Consider the following 26,871-nt stretch of genomic DNA (forward strand, 5'->3'; position numbering starts at 1 on the left):
TCGTTGATTAGTGTCAATGTAGAACTGATTGGTCAAATAGAAGAATTAGTTGATGACAAACGAGATGAATGAAATAGTGCGATATGACGCCTTGTGGCGCAAGGCTTCTCTCATACGCCATATGATTGATTGTAGCATCACAAACGTGGTTGTAGTATCTCTAGGATCCTGATACGAAAACTACATGGAGTTTCCAAATGACTTACATGTACTGAATCAAATAGTTATAGACCACAACAAGAACACCCTTTCAGTTCTCAAGAGGCCTTCACTTTGAGGATGCAGAACTATCCGGATGGATATGGTATACCCGTCTAAGTGAATATTTGATCAGTTAGGGATATATGCCCCTGCGTGTAAAAAATCTGAAATTCCTAGAGTTGAGAATACCGACTTGCACCTAAAGTCGAACTTTAAGATGAATGATCTTAGGAAAACTCGACATTACCTCAACTTGAAGTTTCGAGCTAGTTATGATGGTATTCTGGTCCACCACTCGAACTAGACCTAAAATGTGTTATATCTGAGTTTACCTTGATCGCCTATATGATGGATGCAAATGAGACCTTTATGGAGGGTATGGAGCATAAGGTTTCGTATTGGAACATGAGGCAGCCATATCTAAGTACCATTGACATTTGTTGTACTTAGCTCAATGCACTAGAATCGGACATCGTATCTGCTGATCATTTGGCATAAAGCAGCATTGCGCCTACACGCCGCCACCACCAAATTTGGTGTTAAAGACATTTTTTTTGTTACTACGGATTTTGGCTTACCCCCTTGATCTTCAGAATGATGCCTACCTTGTGGGATTCACTGAATCAGACCATCTGTCTGATTGTGCAAGGTACGCTCCTGCATGGTTATGTCTTTACCATTAAGGAACACCGCAATATCTTGGAGGTTCGTAATCTAGACCTTTTGTTGCGAAACCTTTGAATCATTCTAAGACTTACTTTATCTTATCACGTGAGAGATATGGTCGAGAACTCTTGTTGAACATATTCAAAATCCATGTGTTTTTCATCCATTGTTAAGTTCCAATAACGATCCATGAAGACAACATTATATGTATCGACCATATCATGATACATCCAATAAGTCAACGCCAAGCATATTGTGTTTACATCAGCATGAGCATTAGAAGATTGAAGTCAAGCGGTCTTATCCCTTACAACCTTGCTGACCTCTACACGACATCAATGTCGAAGTTTACCTTCCAGAAGCTTGTCCAATGAATTGGTATACGTAACTTTCTCATTTGTGATGCTTGTAGTTTCATTTGGAAGTTTTGTCATACTCAGGGGAGTATCCAAAAGTATACTCACTTGACCTTAATGTACTCTTTGTCCTACGATTAGGAGCATTTTTCCCACTAGGTTTTTGCTACCTAACTAGGTTTTGATAAGGCATCCATCTTGGGTTGGTTATACCCATGTGAGCTCTTCTACTTGCGTCCAGAAGACGTATAGTTTTGACTTAATGCAACTTCTCACTTTTCTCCTTAGTCTATGAGTTTTTGTCCCATCTTGGGTTTTGCCATAGCATGAGTTTTACCACCCATGCATTCTTCCATTTGTTTTGAGACTCGCATTCGTTACTTTTGCCTACTAGACGAAACGACTTCATCAACTGCTTCTACATTTTCCTGAAAATCTAATGCGCTATCTACTTGAGTATTTGCACACTCAAGGGGGAGTGTTGTGACATATGTTCTTATCAATATGTGATTTTGTAAATCCTAAGTAGAGATAGAATATGAATCATTTGGGATCTAGAAGATCTTTCCTAACAACCTTTGTATTATTTGGAGAGCAAGTTTCTCTCATTCTTATTACTATAAATAAAGGCACAAGGACTGGGGAGCAACATACAATTCTTCAAACCTATTCTCCATTCTATTTCTCTCTTTACTGCACCCCTCAATTAAATATAGGCCACAACAATAATTTATATTTAGTCTTGAGTTTTTGGTTTACAATTTTTATCAACTTAGAAAAATCAAATGCCTAGTTATCATATCATGATTGGTACATACAATTGTGAGTTAAACTAATTGGTCAGTCTGTGTGTTCGCCTTCTTTTCACAAAGCTCGAATTCTATTTCTTATAAGTTATAATACATTATACTTTTAAGTAGATAATACTTGCATCCCTCTTAGCATAAGCTCATTCCCTCCATGCTAATAACATATCTTGACCGTACAATTTCATAATCCGAATTGTTTAATTCTTAATCTTCAATTAAATGTCACCTCTCTAAAAAATCATTTCAATCGAAGATCATTTAGTCATTTAAATGTACAAAACAAACCGACAGTGTAGGTACCAAGTAATATATTCATAATGAGTTGTCCATTTATTTGATATGTTTGTATGATCAAACAATCTTAAAATTCACTTTTTTGTATGAGCAATCTTCAAATGAAGATTAATGAATTGAACAGTTTCAATTGTTAATTTTATTTGGTCAAAATGCGTTATTCGTAAATAAGGGTATATGTTGATTGACTAATCTTCAAAACACTTCAAGAGTCTTTAAATTGTGTCCCAAACCAATTAGAAAAGATTTATCAAGGTTGTTAGCAGACCCACATGTAATTAGCTTGGATCAGCATATAAAAGGAAAAAAGCCAACCCACAAAACTATGCCAAGGATACATAATACGTAAATGTACATTGCCCCTATCCGCAAGGGCCACAGCCTCATGAATCTTCCTATTCCTACCAGGCGATTCCTTCACGTCACGACGAGACGACGTATGAAGACGAAAGGAATAGTACTGGGTCAAATTCGTCAATCTAATAAAAATCGAACGAAGAGAGCTGACCGGGCGGCATGGGAGTGGGGATAGTATTTTGGAATGAGAATCCGGATTTTCTTTGTGAGGATTCTAGGTATCGTGTCCGTTCATCGTATATCATATAGATAAAAATTATTTAAAATTAAATATAAATAATAACAACAATAATTAGTCGTATAATGTATAATAAACAGATACGATTTGATGAATAAAGAGGATTCTGGATCCTCATTCGGTATCTTGTAGGCAGCAGCAACGTTCCCTAGGCAAAACCCGGCTCACCCATTCTCTGTCCCTTCTAGTTCTCATGTTTAAATATTAGTATCGGTGAAAATATTGATATGTAAATTTGTAAAAATATCGATGAATATATTTGATATTAGTTGTTTTCTATGGAAATAATGGAAATTTAAAACAAAAATTCTAGGGATTGTCAAGCATTATTTTGAACAAAATATAAGAATTTTTTTGATATTTAACCAATGTATTAAAAATATCAACGTTATATATAAATTTTAGTTTAAACTTAAAAGTTTTTCCAATAGAAAGTGAATTTTAGACATCACCCTCATTTCTGATATCCTTATTTGATTTTTGGATATTTTCATAAAATTAATGACGGTCGAAGAAATTTTAAACCTTGATCCCTCCTCCTTCACCATTTTTTATTTTTTTTATGTTTTGATTTTTTTAATTAATATTTTTCGGGGTTTTCTCTCTCTATTCTTTTTCTCTGCTGTGCGCCTTGTGTTTGTAGGATTCCCATTCCCACCTATTTTCCGAGACACAAAGCACTCAAAAGAGAGAAAGAGAAGACCCAACAAAGACAAAAGAGAAACCCAAATACTAAAAACCAACAAAAAGAGCAAACACCCCCATTGCTCTGCCGCAAATGCTCACCGGATTTCGTTTTCCGGCGAGTCAGCAACCCTTATAATGCTGCCGGACTGACCCAGAAGCGGGAAGAAAGTTCAGAGTTGTTTGCTGTGCTGTGAGAGTGCTGTCACTGTTTGGGTTTTTGTGGGTGTGTATATATGTAAGACAAAAATGCGCGAAGCACTGCTATGTGAATCGCCGAGCGACGTCGTTTCCCACCCCAAGAAGAAGAGGTCCGAGGAGGAGAAAGGGGACAGGGAGCTGTCGACGCAGTTGGTTGTGGCACCGGCGGCGGTGGCTACAATCGGCCTGAGCCGATCTCAGGCGACGAGTCGGCGAGTGACGCCGACCACGACGACAACCCTCACGACTTTCCCCACCACAACGTCGTCTAGCGTCGAGAGGCATCTACCGAATGGGGATCTCTACATCGGGAGCTTCTCCGGGTCGTTCCCGCACGGATCCGGCAAGTACCTCTGGACGGACGGGTGCATGTACGAAGGCGAGTGGCGACGTGGCAAGGCGTCGGGGAAAGGCAAGTTCTCGTGGCCATCGGGCGCGACGTACGAGGGCGAGTTCAAGTCGGGTCGGATGGAGGGGTGCGGGACGTTCACCGGATCCGACGGGGATACATATCGGGGCTCCTGGTCGTCGGATCGGAAACACGGGTTGGGGGAGAAGCGGTACGCGAACGGCGATTTCTACGAGGGTTCGTGGAAGCGAAATGTCCAGGACGGGCAAGGGCGGTACGTGTGGGAGAACGGCAATGAGTACGTCGGCGAGTGGCGAAATGGCGTCATTTCGGGTCGGGGCGTTTTGATTTGGGCCAACGGGAACAAATACGACGGGCAGTGGGAAAAAGGCGTTCCCAAAGGTAACGGAATATTCACCTGGCCCGACGGCAGTTGCTATGTTGGGACATGGAACAAGGACTTGAAGGTTCATCAGCTTAACGGGACTTTCTATCCGGCGAACGGCGGAAAGGAGCAGAGCTTAACCGACATTGGGGCTTTCGGGGCGGAGAATCTGACCAATACGATGCGAAAACGCAGCGTTTCGTCGGTGGATGGGGCGAGAGGGAGCTTGGCGGAGAGGACTTTCCCCAGGATTTGTATCTGGGAGTCGGATGGGGAAGCTGGGGATATCACTTGCGATATCATCGACAACGTGGAGGCTTCGATGTTCTATCGTAACGGCACCGCTTTCGATCGAGATGGGTTCGCGAAGTTCCGGCGGAGTCCTTGTTGTTTCTCCGGCGAGCCCAAGAAGCCCGGCCAGACGATTTCCAAAGGGCATAAGAATTACGATTTGATGCTCAATCTTCAGCTGGGCATTAGGTACTTTGTCCACCCTTTTCTTCTTCTTTTTTTATTTTTTTTTATTTTTGATTGTTCGATTTTGCTAATTTTCTTTGTTGATGGGTTTTGATTTTTGGAGTTTGATGTTTGATATTTTGGTGTCTGTTGCTTAGGTACTCAATTGGGAAGCATGCTTCGATAGTGAGGAACCTTAAGCCGAGTGATTTCGATCCGAAGGAGAAGTTCTGGACCAGGTTTCCACCCGAAGGATCGAACAAAACGCCACCCCATCAGTCATTTGAGTTCCGGTGGAAGGACTATTGTCCCATGGTGTTCAGGTATGTTATGCTTTGCCTGTAGCTCTGTATATTGGTTGATTACTTGTTGATTGCTATCTTTCATCAATTGAGTACTGTAAGTAGAAATTCTGATAACAAGCATTGAGCGATTCGAGCTACATTCGTACGGGTTTGATCCTAAAAAGTATAAACGCAAATCGTTATTTCAGACGTTTGAGGGAGCTATTCCAAGTAGATCCAGCCGATTATATGCTGGCTATTTGCGGAAATGATGCGCTTAGGGAGCTTTCTTCTCCAGGGAAGAGCGGAAGCTTCTTTTACCTGACTCAGGACGATAGATTTATGATTAAGACAGTCAAGAAATCAGAAGTCAAGGTTAGTTGCCCACCTGTTTTGACTTCTTTTGTGTTCATTTTTTTACTTTACTGGACACAAATGGACATTTATGGGGCATAATTAGCGCTTTGCTGACTTGTTTGTTTCCTAACCACCACTCTGCTTTCTTAATTCGACATGGAAGGGTTCACATTGCTGAAATGATCTGACTAGTATTTCGTTTTCAGGTGCTTATCAGGATGCTTCCAAGTTACTACAGACATATGTCTCGGTATGAAAATTCTCTGGTGACAAAATTCTATGGCGTGCATTGTGTCAAACCTGTCGGTGGCCAGAAGGTACGCGTTGGGGAGACTAATTTGCATTGGTTTAGAATCGATCAAACCCTTTGTCAATGATTGGATGTATTTGTGTATCTAATTTGTTGCCCCTTGATTGGAAAACAGACAAGGTTTATCGTGATGGGCAATTTGTTCTGCTCAGAGTACAGAATACATAGACGATTTGACCTTAAAGGATCCTCCCATGGTCGAACAACCGATAAGCCTGAGGGGGAGATTGATGAAATCACAACTCTCAAGGACCTTGACCTTAACTTTGTGTTTCGCCTCCAAGGAAAATGGTACCATGAGCTTATGAAGTACGTCCAAGTAATTTCTTTCCCCGTTTATGGAATTGTTCTCTCTTTGCCATGTACTAATTAGGTTGAAACTTTGGCAGGCAAATTGATCTGGATTGTGAATTTCTGGAAGCAGAGAGAATCATGGATTACAGTCTTTTGGTTGGTCTTCATTTCTACGATGGTACTACATATGACAAAATGGGACTTTCACCATTTTATTTGCGCTCTGGTAACTTTTCTTCCCCATGTCAGGACATTGTAGGTCAGTAATTTTGTGTGTACAAGAATGCTAAATCAAGTGTTTGACCCTTGTAGGACAAAAAGATTCGTATCAAAATGAGAAGTTTATGCGCGGGTGTCGATTTATTGAGGCTGAGCTACAAGACATGGATCGAGTTTTGTCTGGCCGGTATGTTTTACGGTTCATATCTTGTTTTCTTCTAGTTTAAACTATTCAACCAAATGTTTATATGCAATTGGTTTAAGAATGATTTCTAGAAACGATAATGTGGTTGAGCTTTGTCATCTTATTCTATAAAAGAATTGGGTGGGTGGATAATTCTGACATTGAATTCAGTGTCATCGAAATGATTGAGTGGTGTTGGTTTGTTCTGTTGACTTTTGTGGGGTATCATTAGGCAACAGTTGTTCATAGTTTGTGGATACATGTGGGATCTCGGTGATTCTTCAAATTCAGGTCATTTTTACCCATTATTCTTGAGGATCGAGGTGCAGGGAATTAGATAGATATGTGGATAGTGAGTAGATGAGTTTAGTGGGAAGGGAATGTTACTTCTACTGGATGAATTATATGTTCCAACGCTGATGTGAAAACATGTATTCTCTATCAGGAAACCATTGATCTGTTTAGGAGCCAATATGCCTGCAAGGGCAGAGCGGATGGCTCGAAGGAGTGACTTTGATCAGTACACACCTGGTGGGTTCAGCCATTTGACCCCTTCACGCAGCGGTGAAATCTATGACGTAGTCCTTTACTTTGGGGTCATCGACATTTTACAAGACTACGATATCAGCAAGAAGTTAGAGCATGCATATAAATCATTGCAAGCCGACCCAACTTCGATCTCAGCTGTTGATCCGAAGCATTACTCAAAAAGGTTCAGGGATTTCATCGGAGGAATTTTTGTAGAAGACAGGTAGTCTCAATGGAAAATCGCCGAGTGCAAAGCCAATACAGTTGGATTGGATTAAAAAGATTCAACACTTGATCCTCTTCCGAGGACAGAACAGAATCTCAAGCAGCTCCAGTGGGTTGATGGACTAACAAGACTTGGGTAATTCACAGACGGCACGACTGGAACGGCAACCGCGGTCAGCGGACTATGGCTGGATTTTGAAGACACAGCCAAAGGCGTTGGATGTACGGGGGATTTGGGTGCTTTGTACATTCAAGGGAGATGGGGAGAGGATTGGGTTCTGATGTCTTTTTCTTTATTTATTTTTAAAATTTTCTCCTTTTAGGTGAAATTTTTGTGGTAATCAAGGAATGTCAAGATTTGAAAGATAGGTCTAGGGAACAGAGCAAAATATGGGTTGCTTCCCAGTCAGAAAATTCAAAAAAAATGGGTGGAGAGAGAGAGAGAGAGAGAGTTGGAAATTGAATAACAAAAAGTGTACAGAGGAGAGGGTTTATAGAGAAACAGAAAAAAAAAATGGAGATACTTTTTGCAAATTTGATGGATTTTTATGTGATTTTGTTTGAATCATCTGATGATCCCAAAGTAGGCCCCATGGAATCTCTCTCCTATATCTTTTGTTCTTTTATGGCTTTTTTATCTGCCATGACTCTTAAAACTTGACATTAAGTCTCATTTTTTTTTAAACTAAAATTCGTTACTTTATACTCTGAAACTTAATATTTGCTTTACTCTGGCGGGATTACGGTAGTTTTGTCAGCAATTTATGGAATGAACTGAATATGACCTAAGGTGAAACAAATATTAATTTTGGAATGTAAAGTGGCGAAATTTTAGTTTTAGGGAAAAGGGAGATTGATGTTAAGTTACAGGGATATTGCAAAAAATAGGCCTTCTTTTATCTGTTGGAAGAAGAAAAAAAAAGAAAAAAAATGGAGGGGGTTGTGCAAATGTGTAGAAATTGGGTCAGTCAGGGTGGGTTGCTTTTTGCAGTGAAAGGAAGAGGGAGGCATTGGGGGCAGGAGGTAGAGGTATTATCAAAAGCAGAGAAAGCAAAGCGAGAAAGATGCGCTGTCTCTTCTTGCTTTTGCCTACTTTGTTTACTGCCCTTTATTTACCACTGTTTCCTCCTCAACTCGTTCATTTTTCGTTCATTTAAATTTTTGCCTATTTAACTCAAAAAATCCGAGATTTTCTTGTATTAATGGAACAATAATAAAAAATCAAACAGTTAAAAATTATTGAATATAGAATTCCGGGGTAACATATAATTACGTTAAAAGAGTTGATTTTTACACATCTTTTTTAAGTTCATCATACGTTTCGTTTTATTTCTAGCCATCGAATTGAATAGGTCAAACAAAACTGAACACGATTAAATCTAGCATTATTTAATTGTTTAGAAGAGGTTGGAAATAGATTAGAATGGTAAAATACGAAAGAAATGGCTGCCAAAGCAAAAGTGGGAAGGGGGAACAAAAACAGTGACCCATTTGACTCATTCGAAGGCATTGACCGACCCAGATGGTAGATAAATAAAATAAGAGGGAGGAAAAACTAAACAGAAATTAGGGCATTGGGGGTACTGCAAATTTTTGCACTTTGCAGCGAGGATAGGTCAAGTGGATGCGAATCCTTTCCGAATTCTGTCTTCATATTTTATTCGTTCATTGTATCTTGTGTAGTTAGTTTTCGTTAGATACTTTTTGTATTTAATTTTAAATAAAAAAATTTATAATTATTTCTGATCGTACAATGTATGATGAATAAATAGAATGTAAAGATTTTTATGATTCTCACAAATAAAATCCGAACGAGATACCAATCCAAGTCAAAGTTGGTGGAGAGAAAAAATGAGAAGAAAAATATACATATATGTATATATAGTAGGGTTTGTGCGTCTCTTTTTTGACCATGGCCTTTCTGGGAAGAACAAGAGTCAGGCAGCTCAGACCCAAGGCCAAAGCCATGTGAAATGAAAGAAGAAAAATGCTAAGGTCATCTTCAATTGAAAAGAGGATTAAAGGACCATGTTTAGTCCTATAGTTTTATAAGAAATTATATTTTAATGAATAATGTCATACTATATTTTATACCATCTCCAACCGAGAGGGTCAAAGTGCCATAGGCCAAACATAACCCTTTGACAAAAAAATCATCTTCAATCAAAGGGCCAAAGTTCACAGGCCAAACATAATTCATTATTTTAATTGAATTAATATGGTCAATTGAATTGAACTACCATATTAAAATAAAATTTCGAATATATTTTGAGTGTCATTTGTCGCTAAATTAATAAGTCTTCGGATTTCTTATTTTTATAGAATGAAAAGGATGTGAAAAATTGATGAAGAATTGAAATAAAATGAGATATGATAGTATGGAATGGTGAAAAGGATGTGAGAAATGATGTAGAAATGGCTTAGGTATTTATAAAATAAAATAAAAATTCTAATTTTTTTTTTTAAATTTCGTAAAAAGAAAAGTCAAATAGTAAGGCTGGGTTATAGGGCTGGCTGCTCTTGGCCAGCCCTTTGCTTGGTTCTCCCATTTTTGGTTGGATGGGGCCCACGATCCCTTTGGCCTAGCCCCCGGTTGGAGATCTTTTTTGTGTCAAAACGGGCTATTTTTAGCTCTATGACTTTTTGGTTGGGTCGGTTGGAGATGGCCTAAGAAGGCTCTCTTAATAGTAGGACTCTTTATTAAGCGTTTCATATTTTTAACACAATATTTTATAATATTAACACGAAAATTAGCGTTAAATTGTAAAGTGATAGAAAATTTATAAAGTGTCTCTTTGAAAAAGTTTCCTTAGCATTTCTTATGAAAGAAATATGATTGGATGAGACCTATTGGTTTTGTTTTTGTGGGAAATAAAAGTCAAAGTTACGAGAGCTTTGATATTATATGTTTTCAAATGTCTAGAAATAAGGATGAACCCTAGAGGAGAGGAGAGGAAAGGGGTTCAAGTAATCATATCTACCTTTTGTCACATTTCTTTGATCAAATCCAAATTTTGATGTGTATATAATAATGTTGGCAACATTTTATATATACAACAATGCAAGCTCTTAACATTTTTATATATTATGCATGACCTATTCTAATTCAAAAGGGAGCTACTAGCTAGGAACACAAACTAGACCTAATTAACAATTAGAACTAAGTTTTGTGGATAATTGGTGTTGGAACTCCGGACCTTGTTATTATTATTTGTGCATCCAAATGAACAGTGTGGGTAAGCTTGAGTAGTACCACGTGTATCATATGAGCCATGAGAGAGAGAGAAACTCTTGAAATGGAATAATTTATCTGTATTTTTCATTACATGATTAATTTTTTATTAGGTTCAGTTTTGATATTGCTTCTTATATGTCAATAATTTAGGTTATCTACAATGTGGAGGGTTAAAGGTCCAAAAACCAAAAAATAGTTTGATTTGCACAAAAACTCATATCTAAACGATGACTAGACTATATTTCTATGAAGCTCACCAGATCATTATTCGGCCAAAATGACATCAGGTTAGCCAAATATAGTAAATTTATAATATAAACTTAAAACTAATAAATTATTGAGGGGTTATGTCTAGCTCTTTGGTTGGAGATGACATATAGGTCTGATACTGTTCACTTAAAAATAATTTTTTGTAGGACTATAATTATAGACGGAACTATCTTTAACCATTTTGATTGGAGATGGCTTTAGACAAAGTAATGGGAGTAAACACAAGGCTCTGCTTTCCCCTTCCTTAAGGATTGTATGTAGGTAGCCTTTTCCTTGTCAAATTTTACCTAACACATTGACATTTAACATTACTCTTTACTGCTAATACATGTTATCTGGTGCTAAAGAGAAGGTTTAAGATTTGACTTTTAAACTTGTAGGTAGCTAGATACATAAACCCTAATTTAAAAATGTTTGCATATGATGTTCTGTCATTTCTGAAACTATTAAAAATAACCTGTTTGCTTAAAATTAATTGTTAATCAAACACTGGATATATTGTTTATGTGTTCCCGTTTAGATCATTGTGCAACAAATTTAACGAGCCGATCACCAAACAATGCATCTTTAGAGGTCTCCCACCTTTTTTTCTTTTTGGAAAATAAATAATACCAATCAAGACTAAATTGCATATTAAAATATCCCAGCCTGCCCAACGTCCAAAGATTGTTGAGGTGCTATATTTTACCTATTACACACAATTTTTAATTTTCGAACGTCGAATCGAATGAACTGAAAAAAAAATTAATGAAAAAAAATTAATAAAGGTGTCTGAGTAGTAAAAATGAGTGTGAATAGAACTACCCTTCTGGTATTATTGAACCATTTCACTCCTTTTTCTTTTTTCAAACATGATCTTATTATCTTATAATGTGAGTGAAATTATATTTTTGGCTCTTCAAGTTTGAGGCAATTTTAAAATTAGTCACGAGATTTCAAACTTATTTCAAATTAAACTATGGAATTTTGAAATTATATCAATTTATATATTCTGTTGTTTGAAGGTTTAGTCCTTCCTTAAATTGACGGCTTGCCATATGGGGCACTTGTATAGAACTAATGTATAAACCACATTTGCCCAATTTGAACCATAATTTTGCAATCAATGTAGTTTTGGTGTACACCACATTAATTTAGGAAAAACGAAAGCTTTGTAATGTATTTTTTTATATACATGTAGTGCAACTGTGTCATGTAAGTACCTTTATGAAAAACGAGTCACATAGTTATCGAATTATCAATTTAATGATGATCGACAATCCAAAGATATAAATTGATATGATTTTTTTTTTTTTTGGCCAAAACAATAGATTTTGTTGAAGTAGATGTTAAATTAGTCACCGATATAGTTCGAACCCACGTCGTCATGTAAGAGCTTAACTCCTCTTTACCACACAGTAAAAGGCTACTTGCATATATTGAATTGAATTAAAACTATGTAGCCGTTTTGAAAATCACAAAGTTAAAACCTTGGTTATGTAACATATATTTAATATAGCTGTACTCTCTGTTTAGTGGAAAAGAAACACTACACTAATTTTCTCACCAGTTTTTCTTGACAGCCAAACAGTAATTGAAACAGAAAAAGTGAGTCACACTTACCCAAGTTTGACGTGTGTCGTTTAGGCGAGAGTGGCAGCTACCACTGTATAGGTCTAACCTCGGCGGCCATTTTGCTATGCATGCCTAAAAAGCGTATAAAAAAGAAAATTAAAAATAAATAAAATAAAATAAAATCGTTATTGGTTCAAGACAGTGTACGGAGATTTCATCTGGCAATGGAGATCTACACTTTGCTCTGTTTTTGTGGGCTTATTATGATGGGACCAATAAAAGAAGTTTATTACCAATTGTACCATAAAAATTAGGAATTTTATTACAAATTGTACTCTACTTCTCACTTTGTGTTGGGGGTATTTCAGACAAAGTAACCGCCGTGGCTGACATATTTAATTTATTTATTAATATTAAAGGGAAACTCGTACAGTGCAGCATATACAGTACATAGGACTAATACATATGCTAGAGGATTTGATTTAAATTTACTGTTTTAACGTTATTAATACTAATGTATAGTGATATTTTTCTTCACTTGTAAGTAAGAGGTCTTATATTCGATTCTCTCCAAAAGTAAACTTGAACAACATTATTGTTAACTTATTGTAAGGCTTAGCTAGCTTACTTCCCCACCTCTTAGACCTATTTCAATCCTTGAAGTAAAACTCAAATAAGGTTCTAAACTTGTTCTCCAACCCTTGGACAAATATGAGTTTTAACTCAAAACTCATTGTAGGACAAATTTAGGCCAGGATTACCCCCTCAGTTAGTGCGGCTGGCTCAACAAATATGTGTATTTTTTTAGTTTTATATTTATAAATTCATTGAATCTAACGGTTCAAATTTTAAATCCAATGGTTGAAGTAATTAAATTCTTTTATATGTTTCATATTCTTTCCTAGTGTTCCATAAGATTCATTGTATCAATTTAATGATTTTTCAATATTTATCAGAATTTAAATATTTTTAGGTTAAAATATTCATAAAATTAAATTAGGATAATCTACATAATTTTGTATATATAAAAGTTATTTTAAAAAAAATTATCCTAAATTCGTTATTTAATAATCTTGGGCTAAAAATTTAATAAAAAATGGTTGGAGGAGAAAAACTATTTCTGGGTTAAAACCTTTAATTTCTGGGTTAAAAATTTTAGGTTTAACCCAAGAATTACAGATGGTTTTAGTGTAGATAATATAATTTTCTCAAAAAAATAAAAAATAAAAAATCTACGGTTCTAACTTATAAGGCCATCTCTAACCGAGCTGGCCAAAAGGCTATAGACCAAAACATAGCCCGTTTTGACACATAACTCATCTCCAATAGAGAGCTGGGCCAAAAAAAATGGGGACCCACCAGGCCAAAATATAGCCAAATGGCCAGAGGGCTGAGCAAACATAGCCAGCCAACTAGCCTTGAAAGTTGGGCCCAACAGTCTTGATAGTTGACATCATGTAGCCTTTTTTTAAGATGAAATTAAAACAAAATTAAAAAAATTCTAATTTTTTTTTCCTATAAATACCTAAATCATTTCTACACCATTTCTCACATCATTTTCATCCTTCTATACTATCTTACCTCATTTTAATGTTTAAGTTGTTAACATGCAAATAAAATTAAAATATTTAAACATGAAACTTAGACAATATCAAACTTAAAACAAAATTTGGCAACAAGTGACCCTTAAAATATGTCTGGAAACCTCATTTTAATATGGTAGTATAATTTAATTAATAGGACAAACTTAAAATACTAAATTATTGAGGGGGCTATAAAATAGCCCCCTTGAGTTGGAGATTTTATATAATTATGGCTTGGCACTGTACATTAAAAAAAATGTATACAGATATGACTTGATATTGTTCATTAAAAAATAATTTCTTACAAAACTATAATCTGAACGGAAGCTCAACATAGCCTATTCGGTTGGAGATGATCTAATTATAAATTTGGCTGATCTGAATAGTAAATATGTCGACCAAAGTGGCGACCAAAGTGGTAAAACTTTGACTATTTGAGGGTTTTCTTGTATTTTTGTTTTGTCAAATTTTTCTCTTCACTTTCTTGGATGGAACTTGTGGATGATTAGAGGAGCGTGCCAATTACATTTTCATGTCAAGTGCAAGATGGGATAATAGATGGAAATTGGAGGGTTAATGGGAAAAAACTATGCATAAATATGTACTCTTGATTTTAATTTGAAATAATTCGTCAAATGATTCATAGTATGAATAAAACACTCAACCCTAGTCGAGGAGATAATGACACACCCCGACCGAGATCAGGACGTGCTGGCCGTCACGTGGAAGTGACGTAGCCATGTGCACAGTGCGGAAGCTAATAAAGTAATAATATAAAAGTATAAATAAATAAAAACTAGCATACAAACGATAAAAGTAATGAGTGCTAGCGTAAGTGAGACGCTAAGTTCAGAGCAATAAGTCTACAGCAGTCCAAACTAAAATGATGCGACAACCGTGCACTCGAAGGTGACCCTACATTGGTGAGTGTCTGTCAGAAATGCTTGGAAGCCCTCCGGGGAAACCACAGAACCTACTAAGCAACTAGAACCTGGAGGGGCGCAAAACAAAAGCGTGAGTGGGCAAAACAAAGCTCTTTGAAAACCATTTAGTAAAATACATTCTAACCCCTCGCCGTAAAACCTGTATACTTCCCAGAAAATAAACATATGTACGTATACAATAAATATGCCAATCATGCTCCATAATATGCCATGTCGGAACCTCAGAATGAAATGCAAGTGCTCAGGTATAAATCACATCAATAACATATAATATGGCAGCCAGAGTCCCCTAAAGTGACCTGTGCAGCTGAATCTAGAGCTCAAATCTCAATCTCAATCACTGAACCTGCCCACGAGTCGGAACCACCTATAGTGGTCTGTACGACAGGCCTGGGTGTAATACATATAAACGCTCTAGTGCTACGATCACGTGAAGACTGTGCGAACAATCGCGGGTCACCTACGAGTCGGAACCACCTATAGTGGTCTGTACGACAAGGCTGTGCACCTAACTTGGATCCAAGCTGAGCGTGTGGTGCGGGAGGTGAACAACACGTGAAGGACTGTGCCCTACTCTGGGCGGGAGCACTAACACCGGGGGTGCAGGTTATGAGCTCTCTAATCATCTCTAACCACTATTTAATGCAATTGTTAAATAACGCTTACCTGGCACTTACCTGTGCCTCCATAGCACCATTATATACATATATATACATATAATTGAATATATAAATAAACGTATATGCAACTAATCATGCATAACCACCAATAATATAAAAGGAATGGCATATAACGAATAAGCATTTATATAAATTTCTGGGAATTATATGTATATAGGTATATACGGAAAACAAAAGCCCACTCACTGGTATGTGGAAGGGTTGTAACCCCCTGCCTCAAGTGACCACGCTCGTCCTCGGGATACGTCTCACCTATATGCGAAAATACTATAAAAACGTTAATTTTAAAGCACATAACCTTCCGTTCAAAATAACTTCTCATACATTGCTCAAAATGGACAATTGAATATACCAACGTGCTCTACACAACCTCAGGATCACAACCATATTTTTAGAAAAATTTTCTACCGCCGCACGCGCCGCCACGCGCAGGCACGTGCGGTGCACACGGACGGCGTCAACTGACACCGTTAGGAATATTCCGTCAGTTTTGACAGATTCCGTTAACGGCGTCAGGAATATTCCGTCAGAATTGACGGAATATTCCGTCACCTTCTCCGGCCAACCTCCGGTGCCGTCGCCGGCGCCGGAAAATCGCAAAACCTGTAAATCGTGATTTCTCCCTCGTTTTTCACCCATTCTTCGCGATTCTTGCACCAAAATAACACCTAGAACTAGGAGAACATGACCCAACAACTTTTAAGAGTTAAAATCTATGAAATCTCACCTGTCACCAACCTCCAAAACCGGCCAAGTTCGAACAGGGCGATCCCGACGTCCAAACTCGTCAAACGAAGTACTCCGAGGCTCCTTGGGACCTCACTAATTCATCTACGAGCTTCAAAATCCCAAAAACGAGCTAGGTTATTTTTGCATGAATAGTAACTAAAACGGACCTTGTGAAATCGACGTGAAAACGTCGGAGTTCCTACCTGAAACTGGTACGATCGTGCTCCCCTCGACCTCACGAGCTCGAATATGGCTTTAGTTCTCTCGATCTGTGGGTGTAAAGTGTGGTTGTGTGTGTGTCCGTACGTATGGTGAATGAGAAGGGGGGAGAGAGACTCGGGACAGAGAGCAGGGAAAGGGACAGAGGAATAGGGAGAGTGAGGGTGTGAGTGTGTGGTCCAGATCATGCCAACACACATACAAAACAACCCAAAAACGTAACAAAATAGAACTAGGGCAAAACCGTCTTTTCACGCGTACATTTTCAAAAATTTCGGGACGGGATGTCACAGATAAATTCTTTTAAAATTAAATATATTGTTTCAGTGACATTACTGGTGATATACACAATTGTCATGTATTCAAATAGTATACAATTTGTCCATAAGATAGTTATCATATGAGTTTTATTATAAAATGTCTCGATATTAGTTGAAATTAGTTGAAGTGAGATTAAAATATTTAAACTCTTTTTTTTTTTTTTTTTCCAGAGATACGGTCGATGTGGTATATTTTAACATGACCCCATACGTGGGACCCAATTAGTGGATTACATGTGAGAGATCCAAGAGACCCACCATCATGGTGCGGGGCCAAGAGGACCCACTTGCACAGTATTACAATTGTGAGGTTTTAATGCAAAAAGTCTCGGTATTAGTTGGAGTTAAATTAGAATATTTAAACTCTAATTTTCTCAGAGATATGGTCGTTGTGTGCTATTTCAACAAGAAGTAATAGATGATAGGGTTCACAAGTCATGAGTGCCACACCACAAACCCTATCTAGCACAAGTAAAGGTTCAACATAAATCTAATTAGCAATATGATGTGTGATTCAATACTTTACAAGTCCTTGCAAAGTTTAATCCATCATCGGTGGGACTTTGTGCTTCGAATTCTCATAGACTCGTATGTGAGCGACCCTAAAACGTAAGAGTGAGTATCACATAAGTTCATTTAGCTAGTAGACGGCTCGCTGACCATGCTTGAAAGTATTTAGGCCCAAGTCTTGTTCACTTATTAACGTACTTTTAAAACCTTTAAAACAATGTAATGCTAGGGAGACTGAATTTGTAGACAAAGTTTTGAACACTAAAGCATTTGGCAGATGATAATTGATTTATTACTTACACGTTGATAAACGTGTTTATTCTTATTGATGACATGTCATTTAGTTTGTAAATTTAATCTCTCGAGTATTACCCAATAGTGTAATAAGATTAAAGACAGTTTGGCATTCTCAGACAAATATCATAAAAACAAACTTCAGGATGCGAACAAGCGTTGGCAAGATATTAGAGATGAGGGATTAATCGAGTTACAAGCCTCTACTATTCAGCCTATTCTATCACTCACTCACTCACAATAATTATACTATCTGTTTACACCAAAGGTTAACCCAGTTTCTCTCACCTCCGAGCAACTGGGAGTTGAGACAAAGCAGCAGGCCCTTACAGTTTGAGCAAATATTGAACTCCAAACATAACCTTTACTTAATTTTATGAAATTCTATACAGTTTAGACACTCTAACAGTTGGTGGCCTCAAATTCTTAATTTGGAAAATGGTGGATGGGTGCGGCCATATGTCGGGGAAAGGCGACAGTCATTACGCAAACATGAGGGTGAGGACTGTTCGGGGGGAGACAAACTCCATCTCCCTCCCTCCCTCCCACCCCCAGTCGATCTCCATAACTAAATACTTTTTGTGCTGTAATTATTGTTTCATCCACCCAACCAAGATTTGTGGCATTATTATCCAAAGAGATCGAAAAGCAAGTTGACCTCTTTCATTATGCTGTCTTAGCTACGGTTGGATTTCCCTGCGTTTTATAATCCATGTAGGGTGGCTTTGGTTGGACACAGTTAATGATTTTCCTCCTACATCCTACTTTATATATAGGGAATTTTAACGAAAAATTCCGGTACTGTTCACTTAAACGAAAAACCATATTTTTACACTAAAAAATCAATCATGGTACTATTCACTTTAGCCTTTATTTTGTCTTTATGTTAAAACTCAAAGTTTTCAAACTATTTTCATTAGTTTTCCTTTCTATTCTAGTTTGGCGTTCTTATTTGGATTTGGGTACTTGGTATACTAATAGAGTTTTTATAGTTTAGTACAGTTGTACAAGTACCCAATTTTTAGTGGTGATTCTAAATTAATTCTAATTTTTTAAGATATTCCAAATTACAACTTAATGTTTTGAAATTGGGCACGTTTGAAGTCAGCAACGTTAAGTGGATGACTTCACTAGCATGGAATGAATAAGGTGGACAAATATTCAAACTAGTTTTCAGTACCTCTAGAGCTATATATGAACCCTAAATCGACCCCATATATAGTCGACAGACATGTTACCTCTAAAGCTATACAAATTTTGGCTAAAAAAGGTGGATTTGGGATTTCAAGATTCCATATATATGTATATATATGTGACATGTGAGCGAAGGTCCACTTCAATATATGTGCATGTCATTACTTAACATTAGTGGCCTAAAAGATATCCAATTTTCAAAATGTAATGTAGGCATTAGTTAAAATGTTTTAAAAATTTGAGATTATTTGGAATCACTTTCAAAACATTTGGTATTTATCCATACTTAGCAATGGTTCCATGCGAGCATTTAGTGCTAATCTGCTGCATCTATTGTCTTTGTGACAGACTTGTATCGTTTGCTCTAGTTCGCATAGTTCTTGTGGTAGTCATGTAGAGGTTTTATCTCATTTGTTGTGCGAATTTTTGTCCAGATCAAGAAATTAATAAATAAAGAATATGTACCCATATAACATCTCTTGTATTTGTTCGATTCTTGTAAATGAAATCTCCCTATCACTGCTTATAAAAGAACAGTACTTATAATTTTTTTTGTTAGTTACATTTAAATATAACTGCAATGCTGCTTGCTATTTCGCAAGCATTATGGATGTATGCATGGTTTAATGAATTTTGAGACTTTTAAAGTATCAAATGAGAGACATACGTGTAGATCAAAGTGAAATAATAATGTGGTCACACACCAACATTCAATTCACGACGTGCTTTGCACCTTTCGTTTTTGCGATGACAATAAATAATTAGATTAATTATATAAAAACACAGCTACAAAAGCAAAAACGTGATCAACACAACCTGATAACAATTAATATTAGAAAACAAACTGAGAGAAATGAGAAGCTTATCCTACAAACAACAAACCTAACACTAGATTATATATTTTTTTTTTGTCAAACAATATTTTGTTAAATTGGTTATCGACAATATTCATACTCATGTCGTTATGTAAGAACTCAACTATTTTGTATCACTACGGTAAAAAGCCACTTGCATATGATATTCAAACGTGATTATTTACGTGGTATGTGAGTGTGTAATGTGTATGGGGCCTCTCAAGTCATCTAATTAATTAATTAATTAATTAATTAATTAATTAAGGGAAGTGTTATTGGCACTCCAAAAATTTTATTCTACACTCCTCACAAGTGTATTTTTCTTTCTAAATATAGAAAGTGTGAAGTGTAGAATGAGGAATTTGAAGTGGCAATAACAATTTCCTTAATTAATTAACTAATTAAATATAGTGGTGAAGTTTGGTACAAGTTTGAAATGATATTAAATGTGGTCTAGGAGAGGTCCGTTTCATTCCCAACATTAGGTTCCTCCACTGGGGGACACTTTCTATTTCCACATTCTCTTTTCTTTCGTTTTTTCTTACTTATTTTTCATCTTGTTTTATTTTCTTTGTCCCTTTGTCACCATATAGTACTACTATTATTTATATATCATATTCTGGATCAAAAATCTCCAGACATCAGTACATATAATGTCTATAATTCGCCTAACCGCGGTTTAATTGTTCATTAATTCTTCCTACCTAAGCACTAGCCTTTTCATTATTTGACAAATGGCAATAATACGAGTGATTCCATTCAATTCATGCTGTAATTTGTTTTTGTACGTACATGAGTTTAGCCAAATTAATAAAGATAGTGTGTTCCACCGTCTACATCTGAGTTCGCATTTGTCTCCTTGTAATTTAAATAAATTTAATGTAATTATCTTCTCATTTTTTGAAAAATATCTAAATGTCTGAATAATACGAATTGTATTGAATTCCCCAAAAAGACACTATCCAGTAGAATTTATGATGTTGACGACAAATAGCAGCAGACAGTTTGAAAGAGGGTGCGAAGATGTTAAGTATTTGTGGCTGTTTTGTTTTTTGGTCCAATTCCTTTTGTGGTTGATGCATGCTTTTTGCTTTGTTGCTGTTCAATTTTATGGGACCTCATCCACGTCGAAGTCAGAGTCATTTTTCCGGGATCAGGATCCTCTCCTGAGCAAGTTCATCGGATCGTTCAAATTTTATCCAACGGTTACAATTATTATAACTTTTAGAGGGATCTCCTGTTTGTAGCCGTTGGATAAAATTTGAACGGTCCGATGAACTTGCTCAAGAGGATCATCACCCTTAGCTTAGGAGAGGATCCTGATCCATTTTCCCACATACATATAGGCTAGGGTGGAACCTCATGTGCGTTTGTCTCCTATGGACGAAATATGTTGATGATTTGTGCTGCCGAAGATCCAACCATTGTGATCAGCCGAGCCTATCAGTAGAATTGGGTCCTAAAGAACCGTCTAGGATATGTGATTGAAGAGAAAGGTTTCATGAGTTTAATTTCTTTATCACATTCTCTTAAGTACATACTAGAAGACGAGCACACACTGTGTGTGTATGAATAATTTCATTTTGTTTTTTGTTTTTTGTTTTATTAAGGAGTATGATTAGTTTTTAAAATTAAAAAAAAAAAAAAAAAGTATGAGACAATGATGATTAGGGGTGGTTCGGTATGGGATCCCATACCGAAACCATTGTCCCGATTCCCAAACCGAAATTTTTGGGAATCCCAAATTCAATCCCAATTCCAAACCAAATTTTCGGGAATCCCAATTTTCGGGAATCCCGAAATAATTTCGGGACAAATCGGGAATCCCGAAATGTTTTTGGGCTTTTGGACTAAAATTTGACATATTATGTTTTTGGGCTAAAATTTGACATATTATAAAGTAATAAATAAAGTAACAAACTCAAAAGCAAAAATAGTAGTTACAAGCCAAGGTTTATAAATAAAGTAACAAACCCAAAATCAAAAAAATTAGTTATGAGCCAAAGTTTCAATAATTAAGTTACAAACGAAAAGCTAAAAAGCAAAGCTTAAAGTCTATATGATTTCTTCCTTGTTATCAACTAAAACTCTAATAATTTTAGTTAACTATTAAACCTAATTGATACTGATTAAACCTAACTGCATTTCAAGTAAATATGATTTCTTCCTTCCAAAATTCATTTTCTTGAGAAATCAGACACTAATATTTATTTTATGCTGTCAAATACATTCGAAAATCCAAAAGGACATTCACAACATATATAGAATATCTAAGGAAAGAAGATTGCTCAACATTGTGCAGGTCTGCCATTAGCCATTATTGTGCTTATGAATGACTAATCTAGAACATAATAGTTAACCTATTTTTCTTAATTTTTTTTTCCAGACATTAGCCATTATTGTGCAGGTCTGCCATTAGCCATTATTGGGCACAGATTAAATCTAAAACAATGAACGGTTGAAATAATTCTCTTATAATAAAAAAAATAATATATATATAATATTTATTTCAATTCGGTATGGGAATACCGAAAAAATGGAGATGGAATACCGAATCCCATACCGAAAATTTCGGTTTGGTTCGGGATTACATACCGAAAATTTCGGGAATTTTGGTTTGGGATTTTTTTGGTTTGGGATCGGGATTTTTTCGGTTTGGTTTGGGATTTTTGGGATTTTTTTCCAGCCCTAATGATGATGAGACAGTTTATCTTAATAAGGGCATATTTTTTTGTTATAGGAAAAATAGGTATATGATTGTCATTTTCTAAAAAAAATGAGGGTAAAATAGAAAAAATAGGAATATGATTGTCATTTTGTTAAAAGGTACAAAATTAAAGCCTTTTCAACCGTCCACCTCCTCCAATGTTCTCCTCAAGCACAACCGCTTCAGTTCATCCAAACTATCCAAAAAATATCATGATTTCACTTACCTGTATGAAAAAATATTGTGTATCAAAATGAGGGTAAAATAGGGAAAATAGGGATATGATTGTCATTTTATCAAAAGATACAAAATTACTATTTGGCCCTCCTTATGTAAATATTGTGTATCAAAAGTGAGGGCAAAATAGGAAAAAAAGGGGCAAAAAGTTCAAAAGATACAAAATTACTATTTGCCCTCCTTAGGTCAATATTGTGTATCAAAAGTAAGGGCAAAATAGGAAAAAAATGGCAAAAAGTTGACAAGGAGGGTTCTCTTAATAATATTATAGATTCATTGGACTTATCGTTTAAGCATATAACATTTAATGAGACGGCTTTAAACATTAATCTTTGTCTTTAAATTGAACTAGATTAACTTAATATGTGAAATGCCCATAATGTATCATCTTATGATTGGTTTTAGGGCACATTTTATATATATATTGGTGAAAATGGGGTTGGGTTGTGATAACTTGGGTTATATTTGTGTAACTTTGAAGTAGCAAGTTATTGATTTGGATTTCAATAGGAGATAACAAAGAAGTTGACAAAAATATAGAAAAAACCAAGGATGTAGATGCACAAGATGAAATTGGTGCAGAGAAGGTTGAATTTGTGGCATGGGCCTACGCTCACTGCTACATTGTATCCTGCTCATTATGGGTAGAGGGCTCGCCATGGGCTGCTACGATGGCTACTACCATGGTGGCTACCACGGTGGTGCCTCGTGGGGTTAATGCCGATCCTCTTGCTATCGCGTTGAGTCTCGTGGATCATCGTGGTGAGGCTACGTCGCAATCTCCATCATTTGGTCCAAAACCTTGAATGTAGGAAGTTCCGTTCGTCGTGGTTTCTGAATTTTCTGTCATTGTATTTCTCTTTTACATTTATTCAAAGAATTAAAAAATTGTAGGAATAAGAACGTACAAAAAATTTACGAATGCACAAGAAATGAGAAACTTTCAATGCGAGAGTCTTCTTCGAGTGTGTGAATCAAACTCTCAATGAAAGCACCAATTTGTAGATGCAAATTTCAGGCGTCTGTTGCTTTAATGAAAATGCACCTGCAAAATAATAACACATTCGATTAAGGCCAAAAGCCTCATACGCCCATGATGGATGAGGGACTTTGGCTGAAGAATCTTCAATGTCAAAGTTAGTATTCTGAAAAGAATGTACTTTTAGGAGTTTGTGGGTAGCAAATGGCTCAGCATTTTAATGGGATAAGTGGGGTATTTATAGGAGGGTGGCCGGCCATTTGGGTGGAGAATGATTGGCCATATAGGTGGAATTGGGTGAATTATTGCAAGATATTATGTGAAATAATATCTTGCAATTATCATGGTAAATATTCCTAAATTAAATAGGAAGTTTTGGAGGTCTCTGTATTGAATAAAATCAATGAGGGAGTCATGAGGGGAAATTGAATGAATTCCATAAAGATCACCTTTGACTCTTCCTTAATTGAGCTGTTATTGTCTGTTGCATGCACATGAGAATTCCGGTGTGCCTTGAGGGTAATCTCGTCTTTCTCATCCAAAAATCCACGTATCACCTTCATGATTTTTGGGATTATTTTTGGCTCCTCGCATATTACCTGAAAAAGCATATGCAAATATTTTATAGCCTCATCCAGATCCTTGTACCCCTTGTTTCCCTTCATTTCTTCCTTCTTATCCTCATCCCCATCCATGCTTCCTCTCATTCTCTTAAAATCAGCAAATTACAGGTTGTCTTGAAGTTGCTCAATGAGATTGCACCCCACGGATAATTGTTGAATTTGTCCAAGTCATGAACAAGATGGAAGTAATCCAAATTCACAACAACATTATTCTTGGCCCCTATCAAGATTGAATTGGCAAATTAAACTAGACCAATTTCAATTGTTACCCTACATAGCAACAATTCATGCACCAACTGACCACTCAAAGACAACTTGTCAATATTCTCTAAATGACCAAGCCTTAAATGCTGCCTTCTAGTCGTCATTGAACTTTTCCCACATTACCCAGCTTGTGATAGATTATTCACCTAGCCTCCTAGGTAGTTTCACACCATTGATCATGTCCTATACACATAACAGTATAAGCATTCATAAATTTCAAAAAAAATTCATCAACACAAATGAACCCAACAACTCAACCAACTCAACAACATATATAAACCCTAAACAGAACGTGTTAACATTTCTTCATCAACCTACATTAACCCTAAACAAAGCTTCATGAATTTAGTCAAATTTAGTCCATTCATAAACTTCAACAAGCTTTCATCAACCCTACTCAACCCAAGTCAACAAAATAACTCCAACTCAACCCAATATAAACCTTAAACACAACTTGTCAACAAGTATTCATAACCCTACATCAGCTCTAAATTTCCCCAAATTTTCATTAACTTTAAAAAATTTCCACAAATTTCATCAACAAGCTTACTTTTATTAACCATGAACACTAGGTTAATTTAACAAATTGAACACAAAGGATAGCTTTACTTACTATAGTTTTTGTCATTGCTCAAGTGAAACCCACAACCCCAAATTTATTGTCATTGTCGTTGGTTCCTCAGCCCTAAGTATGTAGACCTCCACCATTGACTTGGAGGAAGCTTTCACGTCGAAGCCCTTGTGTAAAGTTCCTGCCCTTGCTGGTTTTGGTTTCCTTAACCCTAAATTTCAAACAAATTTCGTTGTTGATTTTGTGTGGAAGCAAGTATGTCATCCATGATACCTCGCCACTGTCAATTGGGAAAATTGTAGACGACGGAAACGTTGTATGGAAGAAGTCACTTGAGAATTTTTAAATTTTTTGACAAATTTTTTTGGCTAAGACGACACACTAAATGAACTAATTTTCTTTTACCTTTGTTTAATTCAAATTTTGTAACTCATCTGCTTCATTTGTCCATTAGTTAACAGGCCATTTATGACCCGGTTCCACCAATGAGCTCGGTTGGCCACATTTATTATGAGTCATCCAGATCAAATCTAGCTGCTTAAAAATGTCTGCACCTTATGGGCCTTCATATTATTTTTTCCGGCATTTGACATATTTGCATGGGGCATTTTGATATAGACCCCTCATTTTTAAATGTCATAGACTAAACACTTATTCCTTTCAAAAATCTGATTAAACATTTTCTCTACAAATTTGGAGTTTAATTGCATTTCATTTTATTTTATTAGAAGGATATTCATTTTATTTCTTTACTGCATTCCCTTTTTTTCCTCCTATTTTTATGCATCTCTTATTATGATGATTTCATATATATTTTTAATTTTTTTATTAAAATAGAATGTAAAAAAAGTCGTTGTTAGGTGCATTTTGTAATACCCTGAAAAAAAAATTTAAGTATATGAATTTGATATTCATAATTATGAATATGTTGAGAAAATCGAAAATAAATCGATTTATAGGTATGAAAATTTAATTGAGAAATTTTATAATTTTGTTATCGGAAATTATTATAATTCACGTTGTAAAATTTATTGATAAGTGAAAAAGATGAAAATGCCCCTAGTTGGTTTAATGTAATTATACGAGGATGTATTTTATCCTCATATATTTGATGATATTCTTGGCATATTTGGATAGAGCTCAATCTCACGAACGCGTAGGCGCAACTGTTTGTGAAACGGAGTTATAACGAAGGAGTTATTAACGAACGAAGGTAGGGGCAAAAATGGTAATTTAATTATTGATTTGGAAGGCTCCAGATTTGTTGGAGTGTGGATATGGTGCGACGTGTGTGGTTTTAATTAGGAGAAAGGGGAGAGAAAGAAGAGGGGGCTGGCAATCGGGAAAGGGGGAGAGAAGGGAGGACCAATGGGAAGGAGAAGAAAGGAGGGAAAGGAGGGAAGAGAGAAGGAAGGGAACCTGGACCCCCCTTTGGCCCGTTTCCGATTTCCGACCCGACTTGGTCCTCTTCACCTCTTCTGACGGTTTTTCGTCAGTTTTTCCGATGAACCACATCAACTAATGATGGGGAAAACATTCACCATCGTTCCCTCTACCTATTACACCTCAAAATTGAAGATATTTGGTTTTGATTTGGTGATACCCATCGGAAAGGCGACAAAATCGTGGCTTCAAATCCACCATTTCTGAAACAATTTCCTCCGATCACCACCACCTATAGCATCTTTTTAAGCCTAGGAACAAAGC

General features: G+C 36.4%; 1 protein-coding gene across 1 annotated transcript; it reads left to right on the forward strand.

Annotated features, from left to right (window-relative positions):
* The first annotated feature begins 3,501 nt into the window (after positions 1-3,501).
* Positions 3,502-7,965, forward strand: LOC103957013 (phosphatidylinositol 4-phosphate 5-kinase 1-like). The gene is made up of 8 exons (XM_009369079.2): positions 3,502-5,020; positions 5,155-5,319; positions 5,490-5,655; positions 5,844-5,954; positions 6,063-6,256; positions 6,337-6,467; positions 6,554-6,647; positions 7,090-7,965. The coding sequence occupies exons 1-8, from the start codon at positions 3,855-3,857 to the stop codon at positions 7,397-7,399; spliced, it is 2,337 nt and encodes a 778-aa protein (XP_009367354.2). The 5' UTR covers positions 3,502-3,854; the 3' UTR covers positions 7,400-7,965.
* The last annotated feature ends 18,906 nt before the right edge of the window (positions 7,966-26,871 follow it).

This window comes from the organism of the source record quoted next, unplaced genomic scaffold, assembly GCF_019419815.1.
Source record: "Pyrus x bretschneideri cultivar Hongxiangsu unplaced genomic scaffold, Pyrus_bretschneideri_v1 Contig17, whole genome shotgun sequence".
In the NCBI taxonomy this organism is placed as follows: Eukaryota; Viridiplantae; Streptophyta; class Magnoliopsida; order Rosales; family Rosaceae; genus Pyrus; species Pyrus x bretschneideri.

What these genes read in the sequence shown, in the direction of transcription:
- LOC103957013 (XM_009369079.2), top strand. Translation starts at nt 3,855, where the DNA reads ATGCGCGAAGCACTGCTATGTGAATCGCCGAGCGACGTCGTTTCCCAC. An exon ending in TATTGTCCCATGGTGTTCAG is followed by an intron (nt 5,320 to 5,489) that starts GTATGTTATGCT and finishes TCGTTATTTCAG; the next exon opens with ACGTTTGAGGGAGCTATTCC. An exon ending in AACCTGTCGGTGGCCAGAAG is followed by an intron (nt 5,955 to 6,062) that starts GTACGCGTTGGG and finishes ATTGGAAAACAG; the next exon opens with ACAAGGTTTATCGTGATGGG.